Genomic DNA, 24,216 nt, shown 5'->3' on the forward strand with positions numbered 1-24,216 from the left:
ACGGGACCTCTCTCCTCTGTCTGGGTGCCTGGGCCTAAATGTGTGACAGTGGCCTGTTCCAGTGGTGGGTGACGTGAAGCCTGATTCTCTGCTATGACATGAAGACAGATTCTGCGCTGACATAAGGCCAGATTCTCTGTTACGGGACCGCTCTCCTCTGTCTGGGTGCCGGGGCCTAAATGTGTGACAGTGGCCTGTTCCAGTGGTGGGTGACGTGAAGCCTGATTCTCTGCTATGACATGAAGACTGATTCTGTGCTGACATGAAGCCAGATTCTTTGCTATGGCATGAAGAGACTGATTCTCTGCTGATGTGAAGCCAGATTCTCTGCTATGGGACCTCTGTCCAATTGATATTGGGTCATTTTTATTTTTTTAATTTTTATTTTAATTCATTTCCCTATCCACATTTGTTTGCAGGGGATTTACCTACATGTTGCTGCCTTTTGCAGCCCTCTAGCTCTTTCCTGAGCTGTTTTACAGCCTTTTTAGTGCCCAAAAGTTTGGGTCCCCATTGACTTCAATGGGGTTCGGGTTCGGGACGAAGTTCGGTTCGGGTTCGGATCCCGAACCCGAACATTTCCGGGAAGTTCGGCCGAACTTCTCGAACCCGAACATCCAGGTGTTCGCTCAACTCTAATCCTGACCCGATCACGCTCTCTTATAACCATAATCCATTCAGACTTTACACAGGGAGGCATATACAAAATAAACCTACATAACATTCCTAAGCTAAAGAGAAAGACCAGTATAGACATCCTATGCTAATAAAAATGTCCACGACAATCTGTATCTATGACACCAGCACACCTGTATCTATGACTCCAGCACACCTGTATCTATGACTCCAGCACACCTGTATCTATGACTCCAGCACACCTGTATCTATGACTCCAGCACACCTGCATCTATGACTCCAGCACACCTGTATCTATGACTCCAGCACACCTGTACCTATGACTCCAACACACCTGTACATATGACTCCAGCACACCTGTATCTATGACTCCAGCACACCTGTATCTATGACTCCAACACACCTGTATCTATGACTCCAACACACCTGTATCTATGACTCCAGCACACCTGTATCTATGACACCAGCACACCTGTATCTATGACTCCAACACACCTGTATATATGACTTCTGCACACCTGTATCTATGACTCCAGCACACCTGCATCTATGACTCCAGCACACCTGCATCTATGACTCCAGCACACCTGTATCTATGACTCCAGCACACCTGTATCTATGACTCCAGCACACCTGTATCTATGACTCCAGCACACCTGTATCTATGACTCCAGCACACATGTATCTATGACTCCAGCACACCTGTATCTATGACTCCAGCACACCTGTATCTATGACTCCAACACACCTGTATCTATGACTCCTGCACACCTGTATCTATGACTCCAGCACACCTGTATCTATGACTCCAACACACCTGTATCTATGACACCAGCACACCTGTATATATGACTCCAGCACACCTGTATCTATGACTCCAGCACACCTGTATCTATGACTCCAGCACACCTGTATCTATGACTCCAGCACACCTGTATCTATGACTCCAACACACCTGTATGTATGACTCCAACACACCTGTATCTATGACTCCAACACACCTGTATCTATGACTCCAACACACCTGCACCTATGACACCAGCACACCTGTATCTATGACTCCAGCACACCTGTACCTATAACTCCAACACACCTGTATCTATGACTCCAACACCTGTATCTATGACTCCAGCACACCTGTATCTATGACTCCAGCACACCTGTATCTATGACTCCAGCACACCTGTACCTATGACTCCAGCACCTGTATCTATGACTCCAGCACACCTGTATCTATGACTCCAACACACCTGTATGTATGACTCCAAAACACCTGTATCTATGACTCCAACACACCTGCCCCTATGACACCAGCACACCTGTACCTATGACTCCAAAACACCTGCATCTATGACTCCAACACACCTGCACCTATGACACCAGCACACCTGTATCTATGACTCCAGCACACCTGTATCTATGACTCCAGCACACCTGTATCTATGACTCCAGCACACCTGTATATATGACTCCAGCACACCTGTATCTATGACTCCAGCACCTGTATCTATGACTCCAGCACACCTGCACCTATAACACCAGCACACCTGTATCTATGACACCAGCACACCTGAATCTATGACTCCAGCACACCTGTATCTATGACTCCAGCACACCTGTATCTATGACTCCAGCACACCTGTATCTATGACTCCAGCACACCTGTATCTATGACTCCAGCACACATGTATCTATGACTCCAGCACACCTGTATCTATGACTCCAGCACACCTGTATCTATGACTCCAGCACACCTGTATCTATGACTCCAGCACACCTGTATCTATGACTCCAACACACCTGTATCTATGACTCCTGCACACCTGTATCTATGACTCCAGCACACCTGTATCTATGACTCCAACACACCTGTATCTATGACACCAGCACACCTGTATATATGACTCCAGCACACCTGTATCTATGACTCCAGCACACCTGTATCTATGACTCCAGCACACCTGTATCTATGACTCCAGCACACCTGTATCTATGAATCCAACACACCTGTATCTATGACTCCAACACACCTGTATCTATGACTCCAACACACCTGTATCTATGACTCCAACACACCTGCCCCTATGACACCAGCACACCTGTACCTATGACTCCAACACACCTGTATCTATGACTCCAACTCACCTATATGTATGACTCCGACACACCTGTATCTATGACTCCAACACACCTGTATCTATGACTCCAACACACCTGCACCTATGACACCAGCACACCTGTACCTATGACTCCAACACACCTGTATCTATGACTCCAACACACCTGCACCTATGACATCAGCACACCTGTATCTATGACTCCAGCACACCTGTATCTATGACTCCAGCACACCTGTATATATGACTCCAGCACCTGTATCTATGACTCCAGCACACCTGTATCTATGACCCAGCACACCTGTATCTATGACTGCAGCACACCTGTACCTATGACTCCAACACACCTGTATCTATGACTCCAACACACCTGTATCTATGACTCCAACACACCTGCCCCTATGACTCCAACACACCTGTATCTATGACACCAGCACACCTGTATCTATGACTCCAGCACACCTGTATCTATGACTCCAGCACACCTGTATCTATGACTCCAGCACACCTGTATCTATGACTCCAACACACCTGTATGTATGACTCCAACACACCTGTATCTATGACTCCAACACACCTGTATCTATGACTCCAACACACCTGCCCCTATGACACCAGCACACCTGTACCTATGACTCCAACACACCTGTATCTATGACTCCAACACACCTATATGTATGACTCCGACACACCTGTATCTATGACTCCAACACACCTGTATCTATGACTCCAACACACCTGCCCCTATGACACCAGCACACCTGTACCTATGACTCCAACACACCTGTATCTATGACTCCAACACACCTGCACCTATGACACCAGCACACCTGTATCTATGATTCCAGCACACCTGTATCTGACTCCAACACACCTGTATCTATGACTCCAACACACCTGTATCTATTACTCCAGCACACCTGTATATATGACTCCAGCACCTGTATATATGACTCCAGCACACCTGTATCTATGACTCCAGCACACCTGTACCTATGACTCCAGCACACCTGTACCTATGACTCCAGCACACCTGTACCTATGATTCCAACACACCTGTTTCTATGACTCCAACACACCTGTATCTATGACTCCAACACACCTGTATTTATGACTCCAACACACCTGCACCTATGACACCAGCACACCTGTACCTATGACTCCAGCACACCTGTATCTATGACTCCAGCACACCTGTATATATGACTCCAGCACCTGTATCTATGACTCCAGCACACCTGTATCTATGACTCCAGCACACCTGTACCTATGACTCCAGCACACCTCTATCTATGACTCCAGCACACCTGTATCTATGACTCCAACACACCTGTATCTATGACTCCAACACACCTGTATCTATGACTCCAACACACCTGTATCTATGACTCCAACACACCTGTACCTATGACTCCAACACACCTGTACCTATGACTCCAACACACCTGTATCTATGACTCCAACACACCTGCACCTATGACACCAGCACACCTGTATCTATGACTCCAGCACACCTGTATCTATGACTCCAACACACCTGTATCTATGACTCCAACACACCTGTATCTATGACTCCAACACACCTGTATCTATGACTCCAACACACCTGCACCTATGACACCAGCACACCTGTACCTATGACTCCAACACACCTGTATCTATGACTCCAACACACCTGCACCTATGACACCAGCACACCTGTATCTATGATTCCAGCACACCTGTATCTGACTCCAACACACCTGTATCTATGACTCCAACACACCTGTATCTATTACTCCAGCACACCTGTATATATGACTCCAGCACCTGTATATATGACTCCAGCACACCTGTATCTATGACTCCAGCACACCTGTACCTATGACTCCAGCACACCTGTACCTATGACTCCAGCACACCTGTACCTATGATTCCAACACACCTGTTTCTATGACTCCAACACACCTGTATCTATGACTCCAACACACCTGTATTTATGACTCCAACACACCTGCACCTATGACACCAGCACACCTGTACCTATGACTCCAGCACACCTGTATCTATGACTCCAGCACACCTGTATATATGACTCCAGCACCTGTATCTATGACTCCAGCACACCTGTATCTATGACTCCAGCACACCTGTATCTATGACTCCAGCACACCTCTATCTATGACTCCAGCACACCTGTATCTATAACTCCAACACACCTGTATCTATGACTCCAACACACCTGTATCTATGACTCCAACACACCTGTATCTATGACTCCAACACACCTGCACCTATGACACCAGCACACCTGTACCTATGACTCCAACACACCTGTATCTATGACTCCAACACACCTGCACCTATGACACCAGCACACCTGTATCTATGACTCCAGCACACCTCTATCTATGACTCCAGCACACCTGTATCTATAACTCCAACACACCTGTATCTATGACTCCAACACACCTGTATCTATGACTCCAACACACCTGTATCTATGACTCCAACATACCTGCACCTATGACACCAGCACACCTGTACCTATGACTCCAACACACCTGTATCTATGACTCCAACACACCTGCACCTATGACACCAGCACACCTGTATCTATGACTCCAGCACACCTGTATCTATGACTCCAGCACACCTGTATCTATGACTCCAGCACACCTGTACCTATGACTCCAACACACCTGTATCTATGACTCCAACACACCTGCACCTATGACACCAGCACACCTGTATCTATGACACCAGCACACCTGAATCTATGACTCCAGCACACCTTTATCTATGACTCCAGCACACCTATACCTATGACACCAGCACACCTGTATCTATGACTCCAGCACACCTGTTTCTATGACTCCAGCACACCTGTATCTATGATTACAGCACACCTGTATATATGACCCCAGCACACCTGTATCTATGACTCCAGCACACCTGTATCTATGACTCCAGCACACCTGTATCTATGACTCCAGCACACCTGTATCTATGACTACAGAACACCTGTATATATGACCCCAGCACACCTGTACCTATGACTCCAGTACATCTTGTTGTAGAAATTTGCTTGCATCAGACGCACATATCCAAGCTGCTCTAAAAGTGCGCCAAAGTACGGCAACCACAAGGAATTTCTCCTGTGCTTAAAAGCACGTGTATCAAGCTCTTTTGTGTAAGGCAAGGTAACACTCAAGAGTCAGACAAGGTGTTTCATCGTAGAGCATCTGTTCAGCACTGCTCCTCCTCCTGCCCAGTCTCTTCACTTTTATTTTATAGCCACCAAAGTGGTAACATTAGAAAGGTGCAGGCCCGTCTCCCGACCACTTCCTTCATGTAACAAACATACACGAATTGATGATACAGGAAGATGAGGAACCACCATCACTTAACATGTCTCAGACCTTTTACTGGGCAATCCCCACCCTCCACGGCACATGGCCGCCCAATAATATTACAGATAGGCAGGTACAATCCACCTCATGCCTTGACCAATAGGAATACATTTCAGAACTAGAAGTGACATATTTGGACACCTCCTGAAGGTGCCGGTGGGTGGGGCTCAAACATGCTCATGTGGCCTGCTGATCACAATCCATCACCTCTCCCAGGACACGTGCAAATGCCTCCAAATGGATCCGCCTGTCCAATAATCAGACAACATCCATTTAGTCCAGTCCAAGTCTCCCACCGACCCAAAGTGAACCTCTGTTAGACATAGTTCCGAAAGGGGGGATCAGTCCCTGAGGAAGGTCTTTTAAAACAGGGTCGACCAAGAAAGATGATATAGCATTCACATGGACACCAGTCCCACCAACCAATGTTTAGCACCATGTTGGGGCCCCCATGGTTGAGTGAGACCGGCATCAGTGTGCTATACCCCACTGTTGCTGATGAGGACCCGCTGGCAGCTTTCACTAAGAACATTGCCCTGAGAGCCAGCAGCCATTAGATCCCCCTCAAACCAACGGTGGCGGCTTTGACATGGGGGAGTAGGAACCCGAGTGCTGATCTATAGAATTTCCCCAGTACCGTCCTGACCCGATCACGCTCTCTTATAACCATAATCCAGTCAGACTTTACACAGGGAGGCATATACAAAATAAACCTACATAACATTCCTAAGCTAAAGAGAACGACCACTATAGACAGTGCAGTTTCTAGGTAAAATTTCTCTCAGGGCGAGTGTCAAAAAAACTCCCCCCCGCTGGAGTAATATAACTAAGGGGTATCAGGGTACATTATTATACAGGGCAGGGTAATATAACCCAGGACTAGGCCTATCAGACATTATAGTTATAATGAGTAATGACACCCACAGCAGCCTCCATTCTAAATAATGTCCATAGTGATCCTTATTAAACTTAATGTCCCCCCACAGGCAGGCAGTGCGGGCGGCTGTACGTCACGCGCCGCGTGACGTACAGTAGTGATTTGAGCGCCGCCGCCCGCACTGCCTGCCTGTGGGGGGACATTAAGTTTAATAAGGATCACTATGGACCTTATTTAGAATGGAGGCTGCTGTGGGTGCCATTACTCATTATAACTATAATGTCTGATAGGCCTAGTCCTGAGTTATATTACCCTGCCCTGTATAATAATGTACCCTGATACCCCTTAGTTATATTACTCCAGCGGGGTAATATAACTAAGGGGTATCAGGGATGGGTACATTATTATACAGGGCATGGGCAGGGTAATATAACTCAGCTCAGGACTAGGCCTATCAGACATTATACAGTTATAATGAGTAATGACACCACAGCAGCCTCCATTCTAAATAATGTCCATAGTGATCCTTATTAAACTTAATGTCCCCCACAGTGACAGTGGCCCCCATTTTCATGTCTCCCACAGTGGCCCCCCCATTGTAATTAATGCCCCCCCCCATTGTAATTAATGCCCCCCCCCATTGTAGTTAATGTCCCCCCATTATAGTTAATGCGCCCCCCCCCATCACTCACCTCACAGCAGGCATCAGCACTGCTCAGGGGCTCAGGGCGGGCGGTAACAGGCAGGCAGGGAGGCGCTCACTCACTGTATGTCACGCGTCTGCGCCGCCTAGTGGGAGGAGCAGGCGCGTGACGTCAGTAAGTGCCGCCCGCACTGTCTGAAGAGTGAGAGGACTCGGGCCGGCACTCGGGCACAGGTCAGGCGACTGCGAGATGTCAGAGGGAGGGAGGCAGGGCGCACGGCAGAGAAATGACAAGAGGACGCCCCTGCTGGCGCCCCCCTTCTGCGGCCGCCCGTCCCTAGAAAAGTCACTGACTATAGACATCCTATACTAATAAAAATGTCCACGACAATCTGTAACTATGACTCCAGCACACCTGTATCTATGACTCCAGCACACCTGTATCTATGACTCCAACACACCTGTATCTATGACACCAGCACACCTGTATATATGACTCCAGCACACCTGTATATATGACTCCAGCACACCTGTATCTATGACTCCAGCACACCTGTATCTGACTCCAACACACCTGTATCTATGACTCCAGCACACCTGTATCTGACACCAGCACACCTGTATGTATGACTCCAGCACACCTGTATCTATGACTCCAGCACACCTGTATCTATGACTCCAACACACCTGTATCTATGACTCCAGCACACCTGTATCTATGACTACAGCACACCTGTATCTATGACTCCAGCACACCTGTATATATGACTCCAGCACACCTGTATCTGACTCCAACACACCTGTATCTATGACTCCAACACACCTGTATCTATGACTCCAGCACACCTGTATCTATGACTCCAGCACACCTGTATCTATGACTCCAACACACCTGTATCTATGACTCCAACACACCTGTATCTATGACTCCAACACACCTGTATCTATTACTCCAGCACACCTGTTTCTATGACACCAGCACACCTGTTTCTATGACACCAGCACATCTGTATCTATGACTCCAACACACCTGTATCTATGACTCCAGCACACCTATATCTATGACTCCAGCATACCTGTATCTATGACTCCAACACACCTGTATCTATGACTCCAACACACCTGTATCTATGACTCCTGCACACCTGTATCTATGACTCCAACACACCTGTATCTATAACTCCAACACACCTGCATCTATGACTCCAGCACACCTGTATCTATGACTCCAGCACACCTGTATCTATTACTCCAGCACACCTGTATGTATGACACCAGCACACCTGTATCTATGACTCCAACACACCTGTATCTATGACTCCAGCACACCTGTATCTATGACTCCAACACACCTGTATCTATGACTCCAACACACCTGTATCTATTACTCCAGCACACCTGTATGTATGACACCAGCACACCTGTATCTATGACACCAGCACACCTGTATCTATGACTCCAACACACCTGTATCTATGACTCCAGCACACCTGTATCTATGACTCCAGCACACCTGTATCTATGACTCCAACACACCTGTATCTATGACTCCAACACACCTATATCTATGACTCCAACACACCTGTATCTATGACTCCAGCACACCTGTATCTATGACTCCAACACACCTGTATGTATGACTCCAAAACACCTGTATCTATGACTCCAACACACCTGTATCTATGACTCCAGCACACCTGTATCTATGACTCCAGCACACCTGTATCTATGACTCCAGCACACCTGCATCTATGACTCCAGCACACCTGTATCTATTACTCCAGCACACCTGTATCTATGACTTCTGCACACCTGTATCTATGGCTCCAGCACACCTGTACCTATGACTCCAGTACACCTGTACCTATGACTCCAGTACACCTGTACCTATGACTCCAGCACACCTGTATATATGAATCCAGCACACTTGTTTCTATGACTCCAACACACCTGTATCTATGACTCCAACACACCTGTATCTATGACTCCAGCACACCTGCATCTATGACTCCAGCACACCTGTATCTATGACTCCAGCACACCTGTATCTATGACTCCAGCACACCTGTATCTATGACTCCAGCACACCTGTATCTATGACTCCAGCACACCTGTATCTATGACTTCTGCACACCTGTATCTATGGCTCCAGCACACCTGTACCTATGACTCCAGTACACCTGTACCTATGACTCCAGCACACCTGTATATATGAATCCAGCACACTTGTTTCTATGACTCCAACACACCTGTATCTATGACTCCAGCACACCTGTACCTATGACTCCAGCACACCTGTATCTATGACTCCAGCACACCTGTATCTATGACTCCAGCACACCTGTATATATGACTCCAGCACACCTGTATCTGACTCCAGCACACCTGTATCTATGACTCCAGCACACCTGTATCTATGACTCCAGCACACCTGTATCTGACTCCAGCACACCTGTATCTATGACTCCAACACACCTGTATCTATGACTCCAGCACACCTGTATCTATGACTCCAGCACACCTGTATCTATGACTCCGGCACACCTGTATATATGACTCCGGCACACCTGTATCTGACTCCAACACACCTGTATCTATGACTCCAACACACCTGTATCTATGACTCCAGCACACCTGTATCTATGACTCCAACACACCTGTATCTATGACTCCAACACACCTGTATCTATGACTCCAACACACCTGTATCTATGACTCCAACACACCTGTATCTATTACTCCAGCACACCTGTATGTATGACACCAGCACACCTGTATCTATGACACCAGCACACCTGTATCTATGACTCCAACACACCTGTATCTATGACTCCAGCACACCTGTATCTATGACTCCAGCACACCTGTATCTATGACTCCAACACACCTGTATCTATGACTCCAACACACCTGTATCTATGACTCCAACACACCTGTATCTATGACTCCAACACATCTGTATCTATGACTCCAACACACCTGTATCTATGACTCCAACACACCTGTATCTACGACTCCAGCACACCTGCATCTATGACTCCAGCACACCTGTATCTATGACTCCAGCACACCTGTATCTATTACTCCAGCACACCTGTATCTATGACTTCTGCACACCTGTATCTATGGCTCCAGCACACCTGTATCTATGACTCCAGTACACCTGTACCTATGACTCCAGCACACCTGTATATATGACTCCAGCACACCTGTATCTATGACTCCAGCACACCTGTATATATGACTCCAGCACACCTGTATCTATGACTCCAGTACACCTGTACCTATGACTCCAGCACATCTGTATATATGACTCCAGCACACTTGTTTTTTTTTACTCCAACACACCTGTATCTATGACTCCAGCACACCTGTACCTATGACTCCAGCACACCTGTATCTATGACTCCAGCACACCTGTATCTATGACTCCAGCACACCTGCACCTATGACACCAGCACACCTGTATCTATGACACCAGCATACCTGTACCTATTACTCCAACACACCTGTACCTATGACTCCAACACACCTGTATCTATGACTACAGCACACCTGTACCTATGACTACAGCACACCTGTACCTATGACTACAGCACACCTGTATCGATGACTTCAGCACACCTGTATAGATGACTTCAGCACACCTGTATAGATGACTACAGCAAACCTGTACCTATGACTGCAGCACACCTGTATATATGACTCCAGCACACCTGTACCTATGACTGCAGCACACCTGTATATATGACTCCAGCACACCTGTATGTATGACTCCAGCACACCTGCACCTATGACACCAGCACACCTGTATCTATGACACCAGCATACCTGTACCTATTACTCCAACACACCTGTATCTATGACTCCAGCACACCTGTATCTATGACTCCAACACACCTGTACCTATGACTCCAACACACCTGTATCTATGACTCCAACACACCTGTACCTATGACTACAGCACACCTGTATCTATGACTACAGCACACCTGTATCGATGACTCCAGCACACCTGTATAGATGACTACAGCACACCTGTACCTATGACTGCAGCACACCTGTATATATGACACCAGCACACCTGTATATATGACACCAGCACACCTGTATATTTGACCCCAGCACATCTGTATGTATGACTCCAGCACACCTGTACCTATGACCACAGCACACTTGTACCTATAAATGAGGCACACCTGTATCTGACTCCAGCACACCTGTACCTATGACGCCAGCCCACCTGTACCTATGATTGCAGCACACCTGTATCTATGACTCCAGCACATCTGTACCTATGACGCCAGCCCACCTGTACTCATGACTCAAGCGCACCTGTATCTATAATTTTATTACACCTTTATTTTGACTCCAGCACACCTGTATCTATGACTTTAGCACACCTGTACCTATGACTATAGCATACCTATATCTATGAATACAGCACTCCTGTACCTATTACTCCATTACATCTGTAACTATGACTACAGCACACCTGTATCTATGACTACAGCACACCTGTATCTATGACTGCAGCACACCTGCACCTATTACTCCATTACATCTGTACCTATGACGCCAGCACAACTGTATCTATGACTAAAGCACACCTGTACCTATTACTTCATTACATCTGTAACTATGACTCCAGCACACCTGTATCTATGACTACATCACACCTGTATCTATGACTGCAGCACACCTGTATCTATTACTCCATTACATCTGTACCTATGACTCCAGCACACCTGTACCTATTACTCCATTACATCTGTACTTATGACTACAGCACACCTGTATCTATGACTGCAGCACATCTGTAATTATGACTGCAGCACACCTGTACCTATTACTCCATTACATCTGTAACTATGACTCCAGCACACCTGTATCTATGACTGCAGCACACCTGTATCTATTACTCCATTACATCTGTAACTATGACTCCAGCACACCTGTATCTATGACTACATCACACCTGTATCTATGACTACATCACACCTGTATCTATGACTGCAGCACACCTGTATCTATGACTGCAGCACACCTGTACCTATTACTCCATTACATCTGTACCTATGACTCCATCACACCTGTATCTATGACTGCAGCACAACTGTATCTATGACTCCAGCACACCTTTATCTATTACTCCATTACATCTGTAACTATGACTCCAGCACACCTTTATCTATTACTCCATTACATCTGTAACTATGACTCCAGCACACCTGTATCTATTACTCCATTACATCTGTAACTATGACTCCAGCACACCTGTATCTATGACTGCAGAACACCTGTATCTATGACTGCTGCACAACTGTATCTATGACTCCAGCACACCTGTATCTATTACTCCATTACATCTGTAACTATGACTCCAGCACACCTGTACCTATTACTCCATTACATCTGTAACTATGACTCCAGCACACCTGTATCTATGACTGCAGAACACCTGTATCTATGACTCCATTACATCTGTACCTATGACTCCAGCACACCTGTATCTATGACTCCAGCACACCTGTACCTATTACTCCATTACATCTGTAACTATGATTCCAGCACACCTGTATCTATGACTACATCACACCTGTATCTATGACTGCAGCACACCTGTACCTATTACTCCATTACATTTGTACCTATGACTCCAGCACACCTGTATCTATTACACCATTACATCTGTACTTATGGCTCCAGCACAACTGTATCTATGACTGCAACACACCTGTAAATATGACTCCAGCACACCTGTAAATATGACTCCAGCACAACTGTACCTATGGCTCCAGCACAACTGTATGTATGACCCCAGCACACCTGTACCTATGACTCCAGCACACCTGTATCTATGACTCCAGCACACCTGTACCTATGACTCCAGCACACCTGTACCTATGACTCCAGCACACCTGTACCTATGACTTCAGCACACCTGTACCTATGACTCCAGCACACCTGTATCTATGACTCCAGCACACCTGTACCTATGACTCCAGCACACCTGTACCTATGACTCCAGCACACCTGTACCTATGACTTCAGCACACCTGTACCTATAACTCCAGCACACCTGTATGTATGAATCCAGCACACCTGTATGTATGACTCCAGCACACCTGTATCTATGACTCCTGCACACCTGTATGTATGACTCCAGCACACCTGTACCTATGACTCCAGCACACCTGTATCTATGACTGCAGCACACCTGTATGTATGACTCCAGCACACCTGTATCTATGACTCCAGCACACCTGTATCTATGACTGCAGCACACCTGTATCTATGACTACATCACACCTGTATCTATGACTGCAGCACACCTGTATGTATGACTCCAGCACACCTGTATCTATGACTCCAGCACACCTGTATCTATGACTCCAGCACACCTGTATCTATGACTCCAGCACACCTGTATCTATGACTCCAGCACACCTGTATCTATGACTCCAGCACACCTGTATCTATGACTCCAGCACACCTGTATCTATGACTTTAGATCTAGGCTTCAGGACAGTATGGAAATCTCTTCTTCTCTTCTTGCTTGCTGTGACACATAGAGGCTCTACCATTACATTAAGGAGAATGACACGGTGATAAGCTCATGTTTTTCTTCCCCATTTACATGACTCTTTTCCAAAGCTTTGCTCCAATCAAAAATCTACAATCTTCCGTTGAACACAGTATTCATGATGTCACAGAAAGGGCTCCTCTAAACAATTCCCCATATCCCACCTTTCTGGATACTCATAGTAACCTAGTTTGTAAAGCTGAATAAAACCCTCCGCCATCCAGTTCAGTTTGTTATCCTGCAAGTTTATCCAGAGGAAGGAAGAAAAAAAACTGTGAGATAGAAGCCAATTTGCCTCACTTTAGGGGAAAAAATTCTCTTCCAAACTCCAATCAGGCATCAGAATAACTCCCTGGATCAACAACCCCTCTCTAGTAACTATAACCTGTTATATTATTACACTCCAGATATACATTCAGGACCTTCCTGAACCTCCTCAGGCAGAGAATGCTATAGACTTTCTGCTCTTACAGTAAAGAGTCCATAGTCTCACTGCTCTTACAGTAAAGAGTCCATAGTCTCACCGCTCTTACAGTAAAGAGTCCATAGTCTCACCGCTCTTACAGTAAAGAGTACATAGTCTCACTGCTCTTACAATAAAGAGTCCATAGTCTCACTGCTCTTACAGTATAGAGTCCATAGTCTCACTGCTCTTACAGTAAAGAGTCCATAGTCTTACTGCTCTTACAGTATAGAGTCCATAGTATCACTGCTCTTACAGTAAAGAGTCCATAGTCTCACCGCTCTTACAGTAAAGAGTCCATAGTCTCACTGCTCTTACAGTAAAGAGTCCATAGTCTCACTGCTCTTACAGTAAAGAGTCCATAGTCTCACTGCTCTTACAGTATAGAGTCCATAGTCTCACTGCTCTTACAGTAAAGAGTTCATAGTCTCACTGTTCTTACAGTAAAAAGTCCATAGTCTCACTGCTCTTACAGTATAGAGTCCATAGTCTCACTGCTCTTACAGTAAAGAGTTCATAGTCTCACTGCTCTTACAGTAAAGAGTCCATAGTCTCACTGGTCTTACAGTATAGAGTCCATAGTCTCACTGCTCTTACAGTATAGAGTCCATAGTCTCACTGCTCTTACAGTAAAGAGTCCATAGTCTCACTGCTCTTACAGTAAAGAGTCCATAGTCTCACTGCTCTTACAGTATAGAGTCCATAGTCTCACTGCTCTTACAGTATAGAGTCCATAGTCTCACTGCTCTTACAGTAAAGAGTCCATAGTCTCACTGCTCTTACAGTAAATAGTCCATAGTCTCACTGCTCTTACAGTATAGACTCCATAGTCTCACTGCTCTTACAGTAAAGAGTCCATAGTCTCACTGCTCTTACAGTAAATAGTCCATAGTCTCACTGCTCTTACAGTATAGAATCCATAGTCTCACCGCTCTTACAGTAAAGAGTCCATAGTCTCACTGCTCTTACAGTAAAGAGTCCATAGTCTCACTGCTCTTACAGTATAGAGTCCAAAGTCTCACTGCTCTTACAGTAAAGAGTCCATAGTCTCACTGCTCTTACAGTAAAGAGTCCATAGTCTCACTGCTCTTACAGTAAAGAGCCCATAGTCTCACTGCTCTCACAGTAAAGAGTCCATAGTCTCACTGTTCTTACAGTAAATAGTCCATAGTCTCACTGCTTTTACAGTAAAGAGCCCATAGTCTCACTGCTCTTACAGTAAAGAGTCCATAGTCTCACTGCTCTTACAGTAAAGAGTCCATAGTCTCACTGCTCTTACAGTAAAGAGTCCATAGTCTCACTGCTCTTACAGTAAAGAGCCCATAGTCTCACTGCTCTTACAGTAAAGAGTCCATAGTCTCACTGCTCTTACAGTAAAGACTCCATAGTCTCACTGATCTTACAGTAAAGAGTCCATAGTCTCACTGCTCTTACAATAAAGAGTCCATAGTCTCACTGCTCTTACAGTAAAGAGTCCATAGTCTCACTGCTCTTACAGTAAAGATTGCGTAGTCTCACTGCTCTTACAGTAAAGAGTCCATAGTCTCACTGCTCTTACAGTAAAGAGCCCATAGTCTCACTGCTCTTACAGTAAAGAGCCTATAGTCTCACTGCTCTTACAGTAAAGAGTCCATAGTCTCACTGCTCTTACAGTAAAGAATCCATAGTCTCACTGCTCTTTCAGTAAATAGTCCATAGTCTCACTGCTCTTACAGTAAAAAGAGTCCATAGTCTCAATGCTCTTACAGTAAAGATCCCCATAGTCTCACTGCTCTTACAGTAAAGAGTCCATAGTCTCCCTGCTCTTACAGTATAGAGTCCATAGTCTCACTGCTCTTACAGTAAAGAGTCCATAGTCTCACTGCTCTTACAGTAAAGAGTCCATAGTCTCCCTGCTCTTACAGTATAGAGTCCATAGTCTCACTGCTCTTACAGTAAAGAGTCCATAGTCTCTCTGCTCTTACAGTAAAGAGTCCATAGTCTCACTGCTCTTACAGTATAGAGTCCATAGTCTCACTGCTCTTACAGTAAAGAGTCCATAGTCTCATTGCTCTTACAGTAAAGAGTCCGTAGTCTCACTGCTCTTACAGTAAAGAGTCCATAGTCTCACTGCTCTTACAGTAAAGAGTCCATAGTCTCACTGCTCTTACAGTAAAGAGTCCATAGTCTCACTGCTCTTACAGTAAAGAGTCCATAGTGTCACTGCTCTTACAGTATAGAGTCCATAGTGTCACTGCTCTTACAGTATAGAGTCCATAGTGTCACTGCTCTTACAGTAAAGAGTCCATAGTCTCACTGCTCTTACAGTAAAGAGTCCATAGTCTCACTGCTCTTACAGTAAAGAGTCCATAGTCTCACTGCTCTTACAGTAAAGAGTCCATAGTCTCACTGCTCTTACAGTAAAGAGTCCATAGTCTCACTGCTCTTACAGTATAGAGTCCATAGTCTCACTGCTCTTACAGTAAAGAGTCCATAGTCTCATTGCTCTTACAGTAAAGAGTCCGTAGTCTCACTGCTCTTACAGTAAAGAGTCCATAGTCTCACTGCTCTTACAGTAAAGAGTCCATAGTCTCACTGCTCTTACAGTAAAGAGTCCATAGTCTCACTGCTCTTACAGTAAAGAGTCCATAGTGTCACTGCTCTTACAGTATAGAGTCCATAGTGTCACTGCTCTTACAGTATAGAGTCCATAGTGTCACTGCTCTTACAGTAAAGAGTCCATAGTCTCACTGCTCTTACAGTAAAGAGTCCATAGTCTCACTGCTCTTACAGTAAAGAGTCCATAGTCTCACTGCTCTTACAGTATAGAGTCCATAGTGTCACTGCTCTTACAGTATAGAGTCCATAGTCTCACTGCTCTTACAGTATAGAGTCCATAGTCTCACTGCTCTTACAGTAAAGAGTCCATAGTCTCACTGCTCTTACAGTAAAGAGTCCATAGTCTCACTGCTCTTACAGTATAGAGTCCATAGTCTCACTGCTCTTACAGTATAGAGTCCATAGTCTCACTGCTCTTACAGTATAGAGTCCATAGTCTCACTGCTCTTACAGTATAGAGTCCATAGTCTCACTGCTCTTACAGTATAGAGTCCATAGTCTCACTGCTCTTACAGTAAAGAGTCCATAGTCTCACTGCTCTTACAGTAAAGAGTCCTCAGTCTCACTGCTCTTACTGTATAGAGTCCATAGTCTCACTGCTCTTACAGTAAAGAGTCCATAGTCTCACTGCTCTTACAGTAAAGAGTCCATAGTCTCACTGCTCTTACAGTACAGAGTCCATAGTCTCACTGCTCTTACAGTAAATAGTCCATAGTCTGGAGCCAATCCGTATGATTCATGTGAAAGTGGCCTAAAGCCCGAGCTTGGAGCAGATTGGAGGAAGGGTGGTCACACCAAGTTTTGTGACACTGTATACGAGGTGTGTAAGCAGTGTCCATCTACTAATCAACAGTCTGGTATATGTTATGTGGTAATGTGAACAGTGCTGGAAGGCGTGTTGTCCCACTCAGGTACCTCAGATGGGTGAGACAGATAAAATCCAGAGAGTGGCAGTGGCCTCAGTAAAAGCAAAGTTTGTTGAGACAGTTTTGTATACATTTTCTGGGCTGGATTTTACTTGGACTGGCAGTTAGGCTTGGCAGTGGGAACTGCCAGAGCACACCCTTCCGGCACAGGTATTGCCTTTCACGTGAGGTGATCGCAGGTAAGGCCTGCTATAATCAGGCTGCGATAAAGTACCTCCCAGGATGTCAGTGTGCGGGAGAGAGATTCTTTGTGCAACACAGTCCTGCTGGAGGCTCTGTAAGAGTGGTCCCAGCCGGGCTGGATGAGGGGCCGGGGCTAGGTGATAGCCTGAACTTTGGGGGACTCCGCGATGTCTGGGAAACGACGGTCGCAAGGTCAGAGTAGGCAGGACTGCTAGACCACATACCCCCGAAGGTACTGGACTTGCTACAGCCTGAGAGGCTGGAAAAGCCGCATGTTATTACCGTGTGTGAACAGTGCTTTAAGTGAGGTAGGGATATTTCATGTTTAGTTAGAGCCCAGACGGGCAAAGTGTTAATTTATGTTTGTTCTGTGAAAATAAAGCTCACGTTTGGACCTTTAACATGGTGTCTGGCGAATATACTTGTGAGAGTGACCTCCGGAAGAGAGCTAATCCCTTACATATGGTGGAGGATGCGTGCAATGTCCGTGCTGAAAGGACAACACAGAAAGTAAAAGGCAAAGTGGTTGCTAGGGTCAACGACATCGCAGCAAAGGGCAGCGTCGGTGCTGTTCTGGCCATTTTTTGGCTAGATTGTAAAGGAAATTGCTGTGTGGATTTAAAGGGCCAGCAGCCCTGTGAAAGAAACTGTGAATGCTGAAATTATTTCTAGAGAGTGAGACACCTGGAGCCCAGGGACTTTGTGCAGGTGCTTCTGAATACTGCTGTATGGGAATTAAAGGGCCAGAAGCCTGTTTGTCCGGTGGAGCAAGTGCTGCTTGGGTTATGCTGGACACTTCTACCGTGTTTGCAGTTAAAAGTGTGCAGTGAATTATAGGGCCAGTAGCACAGCAAAAGTGGACTTGTTGCTGAAAATTTTTCCTGCTGTCATTGGGCTCATGGCGGTTGTGGCGCATAAAGCAGGGAGAAGAAATGGCCACAGCGATAGGTTACTCCCAAAGTAAGACTTTGGGGGTGCAACTGCAGTTGGCCCTGAAGAGAGGGTCCTAAAAGCTGTATGGACACTTTGCAACATTCCAAGAGTCCAGTGGTGAGAGTACTTCACATTCTGCAGTTGGAGTTCCAGTGGAAAAGCGGATGTGTGCCGTTGCCAAGGGCAACCGTCGGGAACACAAGAAGATGGAGAACAGTGCTGTTTTCCAGAGTTCCTATATTACCTGCGACTGTGCACAGAGTCCTAAAGGGTGCTGCTGGAGAGACCGCCCAGAAAAAGTCGGGACACCAGGCCATGCTGTTTCCGGTGGCAACGGTTGCAGTAAGGAGTCTGCCGGTGTTCGGGATACCAGGAACCAAGAGAAGGCTGGGGATCTGGGTAGAGATGTCCTGGTAATATCTTTGTCTCCTGAGACTACCGAATCCACAACGTCAGGCGGTAAGACTGTTCCTGTTGATAATTTTGTGGCAATCCCACTGACGGTGAGCCGGCCGCAGTGGAAACCAGCTGGGCCGGTGAGTGATAAATCACCGAGGCAAGAAACTGTCTTGGAAATGTGTGACATTGGGAAAAAAGCTGTGTCTGAACAGGCGGGTAAGCCTGTTGCGGTTGCTCCCTCGCAGGAACCTGCAGGGGAGGTTTCTGGGTCGCCCAAAGAGCCTGATTGGGGTGGTGAAAGTCAGAGATCCCATGCTAGCCCGGGTAAGAGGTCGCATGAAAGCCACTCGAGAGACTGATAGAATGTTAAATGTTCAGGACAATTATGCGGATAATACGGACTATCAGGTGGTTCTCACTGAGGGGGAGACTCCAGTAAGAATGGGGTCTTGTCAACTTGATGTTACAAATACGCTCATACATGAGGGAATGTTGGGCCGGAATTTCCCCTTATGCTTGGAGGTTTTGAGTAATGGAGACACTTCTGCAGAGGGTGACAAATCTCCTGTAGAACCTGTACCTGTCCCTTTAAATGATAATGTAAAGGAGCTGCACATTGAGAACAAGGGTGCAGATAAGATGCAAAGTGAAAGTGTCAAGTTACTTGAACCGCCATAATGACAATGCGGATTTTTGTAAAAGATGTGAGCATGCGATGCCTTTTCCATTTCAGGTCATGGACATGGGAGAAGCGTCCCCTGGTGGAAAACATATAAATGATGCAGAAGTGCAGATAAATGTTGTGAACACAGAGTGGAGCGATCCTACTCTGGTGAACGTGCAAGAAAGGGTGGCTTAGAGGGTGTACCACACGTACAAGAGGTGGATATGCAGTCTCCACAGTGTTCTAGGTTCAATAAGCTAATGTCCCAGGTGGGGATTAACTCGTCAGTGCCCCTAGAGGTCAGCGTTAATAATGACACGAGCAGTATAGGTGACGTATGTGCTGTGACCATTAGCAACTCGGAGAGGGAAGCTACCATGTCGAAGTCTTGTGAAGTTGAGGTGGTTACTAGTAGCGACCAGATGACAGTTGTATCTGACGAGACGAGGATTAAGTCAGGAGATGTCAGCCTAGTGTCTAAGACCCATACCCAGGCAATGATAGTTGACCTGACAGGTCAGTAGAGCTACAAACTTGAAGATGTTTTCGCTCGCTCCGCACAGTCCCTAGATGCACTAGAGAAGGGGCTAGATGTTCTCACAGAGCAATTGGAGAAAGCTCCAGAGGAGTCAAAGGAGGAGACTCAGAAAGAGATGAATGGACTGAAGGATCTGGAGTCACAAATAGAAGCGGAAATTCTCCAACTTCAAGAGGAACTTGCAGCTGCTGAGCGATCCAGACGTCATGCGCAGCAGGTAAGGGATGAGTTGGCTCAGGAGCTCTCAAACAGCATCTCAGGAAAATCTGCACTCTTGGAGGAGAAAAGACATTTGGAAGCTGGGATTGCTCAACTTGACCAAGAGTTACGTGATCGAATGGTGGAACGGGACCACCAGAGACAAATTATGTTTATGTTGGAGAAGAAACAGAAGAAGGTCAACCCGCTCCTGGCTGAAGAGAAATACATCTCGGTTCGATATGCCAAAGAATGTGACCGAGCAGAGGCTGATGCTCGGGAAAAGGAGACCAAGGCCCTCTCCTTCGCTAGAGACCTTAAAGAAGCGCTTAAAGAGCGAGAAAAGTCTGAGAGGCTGAACAAGCAACTTATATCAGAGATAAAGGGTCTCATGAGCTCAAAGGATGACGTCAGGAAGTCTAAGCCAGAGTCTGTTAAGAATGGGTCTGGAGATGGTGGCGTTGCAGTGCTGGTCGAGTCAGAGAAGATGGAAGATCTTTCTGCTGAACCCGTTGATGGGGCTGAAATGGATGCAGAGGCCAAGAGACTTATGGCAGAGTGTAGCCAGGTCGTGAAAGACATCCCCTACGCCTACAAGACCTTCAAAGTAGTTAGCAGCATGCTGGGGAAGAAATACGAGGAGATGGACGACCAGTATGTGGATCCTGTTTACTACGATGGGTCGACTCTCCTGAAGGCCTCCCGAAAGGAGAACAGTGTCCTGAGTGAGCCTCTGGAGAAAAGACCAGAAGTTGAGTCTGGTAAAGACCCCGGTGTTCCCGGTGACTCCTACCTCGGTGAGAAAGAGGAGGAGTTAAGAATACAAGTATATGATACCATGTCCGAGAAGGATGACAAAGAGACCAAGGCTGAAGAAGAGTCTGCTGAAGTGGGGAGAGCCACTGGAGAAGCAGAAGACCCTGAAACTGAGGAAAACACTGTGGAAAAAGAAGTGAGCGGGAACAAGCACGCTCCGTAAAGTAAAAAAATAGATGCGATCTTTTGAAAAAATAAAGAATCAAGGAATGCGAGGGCGTGTCATCGTCACCCTGAAAATAGTAGAGAGAGTGTGTATCTGGCCGTTAGTTTGGCACCGAAGACTCTTAGGCAGTTTCTATTGGGTGGAAGGTCAGTGTTTATGACAAACCAAGCTCGGCTGGCCTGGGTGTGGCAAAATGAAGGGAAACCTGTGACGCTGGCCACATCTTCCAGGGGGAACGTTGAGCCGGAAGGTGGCAGGATAATGCAGATGCCCGGTCACGAGCATCCGGTTGGTACAAGTGTTCACCCTCACAGATTTGAACAGAGGGGGGGGGGGGGATATGTGGTAATGTGAACAGTGCTGGAAGGCAAGTTGTCCCACTCAGGTACCTCAGATGGGTGAGACAGATAAAAGGCGGGCATAAAGTACCTCCCAGGATGTCAGTGTGCAGGAGAGAGATTCTTTGTACAACAGAGTCCTGCTAGAGGCTCTGTAAGAGTGGTCTCATCTGGGCTGGCTGAGGGGCCCGGAGCTAGGTGATGAACTTTGGGGGACTCCACGAGGTCTGGGAAACGACGGTCGCAAGGTCAGAGTTGGCAGGAAGGCTAGACCACATACCCCCAAAGGTACTGGACTTGCTACAGCCTGAGAGGCTGGAAAAGCCACATGTTAGCTATAAGTGAGATAGGGATATTTCATGTTTAGTTAGAGCCCAGACAAACAATGTGTTAATTTATGCTTGTTCTGTGAAAATAAAGCTCACGTTTGGACCTTGAACTTGGTGTCTGGTGAAGATACTTGTGAGAGTGACCTCCAGAAGAGAGCAAATCCCTTACAGTTAATAGTGCAAAGAGCAAGGATAAAGACTATGGGGGTCATTTATTAAGACCAGTATTTTAGACGCAAGTATTTTAGACGCCGATCAGTATTTTAGATTCGACGAAGTTATGAAGAGGCACCAGTGGTGTATCCAGTGCCAGAATGTCAGACAGCCTCTCTGCTGGCTTACATTTAGTCCATTTTCTTCCCCGCCCTCGCCACACCCAGTTTTTTAGACCTGGCGCGAGCGGGGAAAATGGAAGATTACAATATAGACTTATTTCTGGATAGTAAATGACCCCCTATATACTAACATAAGCTATCTGTGCAGCAAGCTAATGACTATATCTAATCGACTAACATTACTGAAGACTGGGCAGGAAAATCATTTACCAACAACTGTGATATCTGACTAATGTTGGAACTAAGGATGAGGGAACCAGTTCACACCAAACCAAGTTCGGTCCGAACTTTGATATTTTTCGGACAGCAGGTGAACCTGAATATTTTCAGGTTCATCTCAGACAAATCCACTACAAAGGTGTGTAGCGCTATTTTAGTGTACATGTCAGTGGGAAAGTAGTGGAAGAAGAAGGTGTAACGAATCTCCTAGCACCCCGACCGGGTACCTCCGTTGATAGTTGCTCCTAGTGCTTCCAGAGGTCCCCAAGCAATCTACTTGACACCGTAAGCGCTGCAGACCCCACGAACCGCCGAAGCTTGGTTGAGGTCTCACCGTCTCCTACCCACCCTGGACCTACCACAAGGCTCCAGGCTCCAGTGGGTGAACCTCTCCCAAATCCCGAGAGAAGGAACAGCTCTTACAAGAGCTAGTAGTTATGTCAGGGGAGTATAGCAAATCTTCAGCGTATAGCAATCCCCCAGTGTCGATCAGTTACCCAAACACCTGCCTCAACATGGTAAAGGGTAAAACAGGAACTCTTTATTTGAACACACAAGCATTGATTTATACACATTTTCCAGCAAGGTTACCACCCACAGGGTTTTGTAAAAACAGCCAATAACCACGTACAATACACTCAGACACTCCCACACAAAATCCTCCCCTCTGCCCGTGATACAATTACCTCACTCTGGGTTGATGCAATCATCACAGGCAGGAGAATACACAATGTCTTCTGTCCTGGAGACAACCGAGACGTAATTCAATTATCTCTCAGGACAAAGGACATCACCAATACACACAGAGAGACAATGGAACAGACCTCACTACTCAACGTATACAATGTCCCACCCTTTTT

The 24,216-nt window shown here is 46.3% G+C and overlaps 1 protein-coding gene across 1 annotated transcript in view; it reads left to right on the forward strand.

Annotated features, from left to right (window-relative positions):
• LOC120994141 (uromodulin-like) overlaps positions 1–20,612 on the forward strand; it is a 34,098-nt gene extending 13,486 nt beyond the window's left edge. Inside the window, exons 4-5 of the mRNA XM_040422596.1 lie at positions 19,496–19,890; positions 20,487–20,612. Of these exons, the coding sequence (XP_040278530.1) occupies positions 19,496–19,890; positions 20,487–20,612 (521 nt within the window). The remainder of the gene's footprint in view (positions 1–19,495; positions 19,891–20,486) is intronic.
• The last annotated feature ends 3,604 nt before the right edge of the window (positions 20,613–24,216 follow it).

The sequence above is a fragment of the Bufo bufo genome, chromosome 3, assembly GCF_905171765.1.
Source record: "Bufo bufo chromosome 3, aBufBuf1.1, whole genome shotgun sequence".
Classification (NCBI taxonomy): Eukaryota; Metazoa; Chordata; class Amphibia; order Anura; family Bufonidae; genus Bufo; species Bufo bufo.